Below are 9,775 nucleotides of genomic sequence, written 5' to 3' on the forward strand. Positions count from 1 at the left end.
TACCCAATTATTTATTACCAGCGTCACGAATAATCTTCTCATTAACGTTGCAGCCGAAGTGATTCCAGCTGCTCCACCTGGATCATTAAAAATCAAACACGGAATCCCGATTAGTAGTAGAAGCGGGAATGGCCGATTGATACAATCTATTAATCTACTAAATTAAGCATGGGATTAAGCTGGCAATATTAGGCTACGCTTTTAATCATACCCCATCGGGGGTGTGGCTCCCAGCCCATTGGCAAGCGCGCTGCGGCCATGCAGCAGCTGGCGATCAGAGACGGCAGCTATTGCAAGCACACGAGAGCCAATCAGGAAGGTCAAGACGATAAGGCACAACAGCGCCGAACACCACCTGTAGTAGTTCATCTGCATCATCGTTTCTGCATGAACTTCAGCTAGCGCTAGCGGTAGTGCCCATATTATATTATCCTCTTGCATAATGCTGTCCCTTCCCATCCCATCCCGTATAGCGAGCCAGCACACATAAAAGGGTCCCCCCTAAGAGTTGGCATGTCCTCGCTCACAGATCCCTAGGATAAAGGCCCAATAAAGTGATGCCCCTCAAAAGCAAACACACCCTAACCCATTTGAGGGACAATTTTCTACAAGACATGCATCCTTCACTCTTAGCCACTTTAAGCTCACATACACATTCTTGCATATGAATTGTAATATGAATCAAACAATTGAGCCATGTAAATTCTTGTATAATTTGGATTTTGTGAAACAATCTTAAAGCAACGCATCCTTTAGCGGCACTCTATTGGCTCCTCATTGTCAAACCCTTCATCTATAAGAAGATTAATTACTTGAGAATAATATTAAGATACCCCAAAATTTTAATTTGGTTATAATATGCATATATAGGTTAACCGATATAACTCACCTAGATGGAAGATATCCAATGGGGGACTCTTAGATGTCACTCTATTGACCCCTTTGGTTGAGGATAAAGGCTATTTCTTTCCTCACTATCAAGTTTGATAGATTGTTGACTCAAAGATTGGTTGTGGTTCTCATGTGTATAGAGTAGACATCAAAATAAATAGTGTGTTAAAAAAATCTCATTGAAAAATAATTATGGTGTTTTAAACGATTAGTAAGATCATAAAACTACTTAAGAAACTTTTGGAAGAACCACAAAATGACCCTAACGAAGAAAATATTATAGAAACCAAGCAAACATTGCTATGGAAGCAATTAACAACAAATATTTCCTAATCCTAATGGATTTGGACATTTAGAGGCATGTATTGTGTATCTTATACGCTTTTTGTTAGACAAAAAATAGAGCTTATGTAGTCACAAGATCTTCCACTTGTTTCCTAATTTCCAATTGTTTGATGGCCAACATTTGGGTGTGGTATATAGGTTAGTATGCAAAAGCATTAATACTTTTCTCTTGCATGTGTGGCTACAATAAACAATGTAATACTTATCTAAATCATCTCTCTCATGTGGCATAATAAGGTATCTACCACTATGTTTGTGGACATTTCTATTTATTACATTCTAAGGTACATGTTATATGGCATATTATAGAAAATATAGTGTCACACCACCTATAGAGGCGATCATTTCTACAATCTTGATCATGAAGCTTTTGCTCCTCTTTTTACTCTTATGGAGAACTAAATCTATACTACTTTATTATTTGAGCTGCAAGTTTGGGAGACATCAAAGCACCAGAGAGCTCCCGAACCTATAGCCCGGGGGGTTCACTATAGATGTTGTATGGTATTACGTAAGTGTAAGGGAAGGGGGGGGGGGGGGGGGGGGGGTTCGAAGGGGACACTTAAGCGTATACATTAGAGGTAGACCCCTCTTAATTTCCTATATTGAACTTAAATTTAAGGAGGGGATAGAGGGAAAAAAGAAGGGGGGGAATGCATTTGATCGCCTCTCTCCATAGATTGGTTTCTCCATGGCATACAAGAGACCTTGACAAGTAAGGTTAAAACCCTAAACCCTCACATAGTAGAGTTATTGAATTAGTCATAGTGTGGGAGGGGGGAAGTTGGCACTCTCCCATGGTTTTGGTAGAGAGATTCAACTCCCCTTCTTCCAAAGAGAGCCTGGTGTCCGCTTGGTGTAGTCACTTTAAGTATAAAGGGGTTCGATTCCCCTACTCTCTCTCCTCGTGTGGTAAGGGGGACATGTGCACTCAAAAACATTGCGACACATACTTCGATGGTATCCAAGTGCCACTACATAAATCACTTTGTGATATGACCATTTTGATACTTTTAATTGCTTAGGATAATTCCAACTTTTAAAAAGAAAGTTAGTATATGTTCTATGCAGACTTACATTTAAGAAAGGGGACACATAAAAATTCATACATGTTGCCCTCTTGCAAAGGCTCTCACAAGGTGAAAAGAAAAAACAGAGAGTATATAAAACATCACTAGAAGGGGTGTATCATTGCTTTTAAAATTACGTGCATGAAGGGTGGTTAGTCAAAGTGCAACATGTTTACATGGCCAAGGATATGCACTTGTCTCCTAACGAACATGTTTGCCAACATACACATTGTAAGTCTTAAGTTGATAACATATGTGATATTTTTTTTTTATTTAAGCAAGTATTAATATTGAATTCTTGGTTATAGATATATTTTCATCAACAAGTATTGAATGGCAATCTATGGAGAGTTTGAGTGAAACTTTCAATGTGATTCATAAGGCATTTAGAGATATTATCTATGTTGATGAGACCATCGGTTCTTTTAGTGAGAGAAGAATTTTTATATATTATGCACAATATGTGGTTCTGTCTAGAGAGGGTACATATGGACATATCGAGGATTTGCCATTACCAAGTCTCTCATCTCTAATTTGGGAGGTTCTTGATAAGGCAACGATGTATAGTTTTAAATTAAAAATATATAAAGATATTCAAAATTCCATGACAGCTGGAAGGATCTCAAGAAGAATATGCCTATGATGGTTTATCCCCTTACATATCTTTCTTCGTTTGGTTTTACTATGTCCTTTAAGTCCTTTGCCAATTCTTTGAGAGTTGGGCCTCTCAAATCCATATTCTAAGGTGGCCTAAGAATCCTCAAATTATCATTCTTATTCATGGTCTCTTTTAAAAGATTGATTCTCTCCTCACTCTCTCAAATATTAATACCTAACATGTTAGAGACATATTTCATTGCAAGATTCGATCTTCTTTTCTTTACTCTCTCACACAAGCTAGTTATATTTTTTAATGGTCTCTTTCTCTCTCTAAATCCTATTGGAATTTTCTTTAAGTGTGCTATCTTGTTTTGTAATGACTTATTAGCATTTTCTAGAACATCAATCTTATTTGTAAGCTCAGAAATGCTTGTTTGTGCAGTAAATAATGCTTTTCTCATTTCATTCATTTAAGCCATGTATGTGTAAGATGTAGAGTATAACCTTTTACAATAGCCAAGAATTCCATTATAACCTTCCCCCACATATCTCACATAGTCATGAATATTAAAAAAATTAAGAGGTTTACCTGTTGAAGGATCCTTGGGATAAATATTTTCATGCACCCACAAATCTATATGTTTCTTTCCTTGAGTTCGCAATCTATATGTTTCTTTCCTTGAGTTCACAATCTATTGGCCTTCATCTCTTCTATGAGTACTCAACGATGTATACTTCTCCAAGATGAATAAATTGGATCTAGTTGGATGGTAAGTTTGTACTTGCATGTGCTTGCATTTGTATTACTTGTAGAGGTATTGCTAAACATTTTAGCATATCAACTATTAGAGCGATAAGAAAGTGAGTACAAAGAAGAGAATGGCAAAAGAGAATGGAGAAAGAGCGTGTGAAAAGAAGACATGGTAGTAGACAAACACAATATAGGTGGACATTTCTCGAAAATACAAATTCTCACAAGTTCCAAGATAAAAAAGACTGAAAAGGTAACCCTGACATAAATTAAAGATAAGGAAAAATTAATGAATGAGCTCTTCAATGAATTCAATATTCTCTCATTAATCGCATCTGAGCAACCAAATTTGACGTTTTCATTCTCCGAAAATCTCAACTAATTAACAACTTAATCATTTTCTTACAATTTCTCTTTTTGAAACATTTTTTACCCTAATGTGTGTGTGTGTGTGTGTGTGAGCGAGTGGGAGAGAGGGAGTATGAGAGAGAGGGGGTGGTGAGAGGTTGGAGATGGAGGGAGAGGGGTTAGTTGAGAGTGTGTTTGTGTGTGTTTGTGAGGTGGAGAGAGAGAGAGGGGAGGTTGATGTGTGTGTGTGTGTGTGTGTGTGTGTGTGTGTGTGTGTGTGTGTGTGTGTGTGTGTGCGAGTGGGAGAGAGGGAGTGAGAGAGAGAGAGGGGGTGGTGAGAGGTTAGAGAGAGAGGAAGGGGGGTTAGTGAGAGAGAGAGAGAGAGAGAGAGAGAGAGAGAGTGTGTGTGTGTGTGTGTGTGTGTGTGTGTGTGTGTGTGGAGAGAGAGAGAGAGAGGAGAGGTTGGTGAGAGTGTATGTGTGTGTGAGGTGGAGAGAGAGAGAGAGGGGAGAGGTTGGTGAGAGAGAGAGAGAGAGAGAGAGAGAGTGTGTGTGTGTGTGTGTGTGTGTGTGTGTGTGTGTGTGGTGAGAGGGAGAGAGGGGGTGATTGGAGAGGTTAGAGTGGGAGAGGGAGAGAGGTGGAGAGAGAGGGGGAGGTTGGTGAGAGAGAGAGAGAGAGAGAGAGAGAGAGAGAGAGAGGGAGGGAGGGAGGGAGGGAGAGTGTGTGTGGGTGTAGGTGTGAGTGTGAGTGAGTGAATGTGTGTGTGTGTGTGTGTGTGTGTGTGTGTGTGTGTGTGTGTGTGTGTGTGTGTGTGTGTGTGTGTGTTTGTTGAGAAATAGACAAATGATGTATGCTCCAGGAAGAGATGTCTTGAATCGCATATGCATAGTGAGAAGAGTGGAACAATCCAACTTTTATGAGGCATTGCACTTTAATATCACTTTCATAATGATGAATACAATATCATGATGTTTTTCTCTTTTAGTTAGTGTCATTATCAGTCCAATACACAAGATTGTCTTTATGAGTCCAAGCTTCCATCTTGGAACCTAATTCACTTGTGTAACAATTGTCTACTCATTGTCCATGTCAACATGAATTCAGCCTTCATCTTCCAACCTCCATAGCTCCTGCCATGCTCTAGATCCAAGATTTTAACATGGTATCAAAGCTCAGCTAAGCATGGTCAACTCCTCACTCTACTTCTCTAGCTCCCAAGCTTATCTTTATGAGTCCAAGCTTCCATCTTGGAACCTAATTCACTTGTGTAACAATTGTCTTCTCATTGTCCATGTCAACATGAATTTAGTTTTCATATTTCAACCTCCATAGCTCCTGCCATGCTCTAGATCCAACATTTTAACAGTGTGCACATGTTAGCGAGAGAGAGGGAGCATGTGTGTGAGATGGGGGTGGTGAGAGGTTAGAGAGGGAGGGAGAGGGTGTGTGTGTGTGTGTATGTGTGTGTGTGTGTGTGTGTGTGTGTGTGTGGCCCACAAGAATGAGAGCTTGGTTACACCAAATAATACTACTCTTGATGCGTAACTTACTTCTTTGAACATTTATCTTAATAGATTTTTGGCAATGTTAATATAGATGAATCGTCGTGTAGACTCGTCACCATAGTTTGCTTGATATATGTAGTCTCTGCATGACATTTGAAATGAGTTTTTGATTAAAAACTCCATTTTGAAGCAGATTGTCTAACTCATGCCGATTATAAAGCTATTTTAAAGCCATTTTAATAGTATATTATTCCCTATGTCTCTCTCTCAAATATTGTTGTTGATGTTATGACCTAGTCTCGAAATTCTTTCATGTACTAATATTCCATTGTTCCTTTTAACCAAGGTACTTGTGCAATAGTCTTCCTGAGTTTGTAACATTTCCACTTTAAAGCTTATGTGGCAATAAATAGTTTCATTAAATCAAACATGGTAGATATAATTGGCTAAAGTGCTCCCAACCATTACTTGGTTTAGATGCATAAAATTGTTGAAGCTTAAAGGTATTGGGACATAAAAATGACTTAATAGCATGTTTTTAAGTGGAAAAGTGATGTTGCACTTGAGAAGTGGGATCGAGATTTGCAATTGAATTTGTTATTGAGAATTTGTATGCTTAAGCTCTGCCATTGCATTCTTCAATAATGTATTGTTGTGTCACTCATACTCATTTCTTTTGAAATGATCAAGTCTTAGGTGTTCTGGAGGTAGGTATTGATACGGCCATGGGTTTGTGACATTTCTACCTTGAATTCAATCATGAGCGCATAGCTTTATTGGCTGGATATACTCATCAACAGTAGGTCATGAACTGTTGAATTGTTTATGAGTTGTTGAATAATATTCTTGTAGTTTCGAGACTTAGACACATTTTTGTCTAGGCCATGTTCTATTCCCTCAATAATTTACCTTTATACAAATGTAGATGAATGGACATACATTAGCAAGGCCTTTAGGCAATTCTTGGCTAGCCTTTAGTGAGCGTTGTGTGTGCATGGCGCTCGTCCATGGCCATACATGCATTTGTTCATGCATTTAGGGTTTGTGGTTGCGAGTGTGTCTGTTGCTTATGTCTTAAATAGCTTTGAGATTTGTTTGTTGTGTGACTCTTATGTTCTCTTGAAGGTTTAGTGTGGTCGTGGAATAAATCGAAGCCATGGAAGATGTTCTAGACATAGTGTTTTTGACTCCATTGAATGCAATGGATTCAGTAGAGTTAAACAAAATGGCCACAACATTGTCTCTTCAACAAATGCAAGCTTGGAGCCGTTCGTATGGATATGGAAGATGGTTTTTTTAATTGTGTTTTCATGAAGGTACTCTTTATATTTTTGGAGATAAACATTTGTATGTTTTCTTAGAGCCAAAACATGGGCTCTAATAGAGCAGACGTGCAAGAACTGCAAGGATTCAAAGAAACACGAGGAGTACTCCAAGTTCTTCGGACTTTAAAAACCTTGAGACAAAGATGAATGGGTTGATAACACCATATTAGAGATTTTGAGAATTTTCCAAGTCCCAATTTTAAATAAGTGATAAATATTTAATCACGTGGCTAAATCTTGATCCATATTTGAAAGTGAGGTTTGGGAAGGTAGCTTATATAACATTTAGGATAGACTCCACCTTTAAGTAAGATAACAAAATTTGACCATGTGATCAAATAATAAAGGTATTGGGGGTTTCCAAAGTGCATGAAAATTTCCAAATTCCCTAATATATTGTTTGGTGGAAATGCAAACAAGTTTATGCACACGTGTGGATCATGCACTTGCCATGTACTCACAGCAGAGTTGCACAAACAGGCTAAAGGTTTACACGGTGTTGTGTATGAGACAAAGCACACCTAGAGTGTTCTTCACCAAGTGTCAACTAATCTAGGTGGTGAAGGGCACCCTCATCACTTATTTTTGAGACAAGCAGGTTAATGAATCTATTGTTGAATGATATGTGGGCATCATTCTAGGGGCTCAAGGATGACCATGATTCTATGATTTTCCAAAGGGCTTGTTGATTGCCATTGTTGTAGTTTCAAATGAATGTTAGTAGATTTAATGCCTTGCTACAACAATTCAACTAACAAATGGACAGTAGCTAGGGAGGAAGACTTGCTTAGGGGAAAACTTATAAGCTCATGCTCTCTTGCATGTTTCAAAGTGCTTGGTGAGCTTTTTTTTATGATAATATGTGCTTCTTTTTTGTGAAGCTTGCATGAAATGTGCTAAGATATACAAGACTTGCTTTAAGAGAAAACTTATAAGCTCATACTATCTCGCATGTTTTAAAGTGCTTAGACCAATGGTTTTTTGTGATAATATATGCTTTTTTTTTTACGAGGCTACATGAAATGTGCTAAGGTGTACAATGCTTTTGATGTAAGAAGGCATATTTGAGTGAAGTATATTGTGTGTGTACAATGTCATGTCTCTTTCTTGATGTTTAGATGGAGAAATTTTGATAATCCAAAGATGATTGGTATATTTATATTTAATATTTAACTTTTAATATTTAAATATTTAAATATTAATGGTGCATGTATGTATATATATTGAGCCATTCCTTTGATCAAATGTGTTGATAATAGATTCTGTGGGCATCCAATCAACATGGGGTGTTTGCATAGAGCAATTGGCAGAGACTATGAGTTGCATGTTTGTAGGGGTGTACTTAGCTCCACTAGATGTGAACGATGGCAAGTTGCTAGGCTCATGGCTCAAAGAGGGGTTTTAGAGCATGACAGATATATTCGTAGTAGGGGTCTTAAAAACTTGTCTCTTTGTCAAGAGATTCCAAATGGTCATCATGAATTGGGCCAATCTGGCTAGTGCTTTACCATCACTGATTGTTTGCAATAAGCAACATCTCATGGATGTATAAAATAATGTGAGTGGGATGCCTTTTCACATTGGGAATGCAAGTGGCAATAGTGAGCCATCTCAACAGTAGTTTAGTCTGGATTTGACTATTTTTTGGCATCAGTGGGGTGGTTGCAATGGTCGGAAACATAGGAACGTGGAAAATCATGTGATTATTAAGTCACAAGTTAGTAATATTTCAATGTTTAGCTACCAAAATGGAGGAAATCATAATGGAGTGGCTTATGGGAATAATGAGCGCTAGTTGAATAGCATGTTAATATGGATTTGAATATGGTGCATGTTGATCATGTTGTGCCTAATATTTTAACATCAATCGATGGTTGTGATGTTAGAAATCACTCCAATGTGGAAAATTTTGTGATTAATGAGTCTCTTGTTAATAGAATTGCAATTTTTAATCCTCGAACTGTTGGGTTGTGCTCCACTTTGCATACAAACAACTAATGTTCATCCAGCAACAATGGTATTACTCTTTCAAGAGCAATATGTGCATTCCATGGGGAGTCTTTCTAAAATATGTGAGAGGTGTTTAGCTAACTTGTGGAGATGCGAGGCTTGGGTGCAAGGGTCAATTTCGTTTGGACAAAACTATTGTAAAAATGGAAAACTAATGTTGCCCACCATTGCAATGTCCACCACAACCATTGCATGATTTGTTGCATGGTATACACCCTCAGGGTAGGGTATTTAAAAATAACATATGAGTATGCAATAGTGCTCTTGCATTTGTATCCCTCAAATCTAATGTTGACAAGTTGCCTATTATCGAAAATGGTTACACCTTTAGAGTGCATGGCTTTATCTATCACCATATAGGTCCTCTACTTCCTAATATGCAACGTCAAGAAAGGCCAAGATTTGCACAGCTCTATGTTTATGATACTAAGCACAAGTTTCTTAATTGGTTGGGCATCATACATGATTTGTTACCAAATTTTCTTGGGGAGCTACAATCTATGGTGCATCGACACAACATATATGCACAAGCTTTTACGTCTGTGGATGTGCAACTGCAAAATAATCCCGTGTGAGTGTAACGTGCCCGCCTATTGGCTATCTAAGCATGTTTTAGCGTTCCATCAAGAAACGAATCTAAGCCTCGCCACCCGGCACTCCCATGGAATGTTCCAGGGTTTGTCGCCTAGGGTTTCCCGAGTCCGCCTTGCAACGGAACGTTCACGGCCGAACCCACTCGAATCAACCTGAAATTTGGGTTTCTAGTTGTTAAGGTCTCCTAACAGCATTCTAACATCGGGTTTTGGACATCCTACTTTACGTAGAGATACCCAATCTAAAGCAAATCCATACCACACTTGGTTTAAAGGGAATGGAAAATGAGAGTGATGCGTTGCTCTACCTCTCTGCTCATAGGGTATAGTCCCATTC

General features: G+C 38.4%; 1 protein-coding gene across 3 annotated transcripts in view; it reads right to left on the minus strand.

The window, feature by feature from the left end:
- The window catches only part of LOC148018437 (alpha-galactosidase-like), a 14,860-nt gene extending 14,386 nt beyond the window's left edge, over positions 1-474 (minus strand). For all 3 annotated transcript variants that reach the window (XM_087662133.1, XM_087662134.1, XM_087662132.1), the window contains exons 1-2: positions 212-474; positions 19-77 (exon numbers count right to left, since the gene is read on the minus strand). In XM_087662133.1, the coding sequence (XP_087518259.1) occupies positions 19-77; positions 212-459 (307 nt within the window). In that variant the 5' untranslated portion in view covers positions 460-474. The remainder of the gene's footprint in view (positions 1-18; positions 78-211) is intronic.
- Positions 475-9,775: the final 9,301 nt, after the last annotated feature.

Source organism: Lygodium microphyllum, chromosome 21 (genome assembly GCF_053477565.2).
Source record: "Lygodium microphyllum isolate KBCC chromosome 21, Lygodium_microphyllum_v1.1.10, whole genome shotgun sequence".
Lineage (NCBI taxonomy): Eukaryota > Viridiplantae > Streptophyta > Polypodiopsida > Schizaeales > Lygodiaceae > Lygodium > Lygodium microphyllum.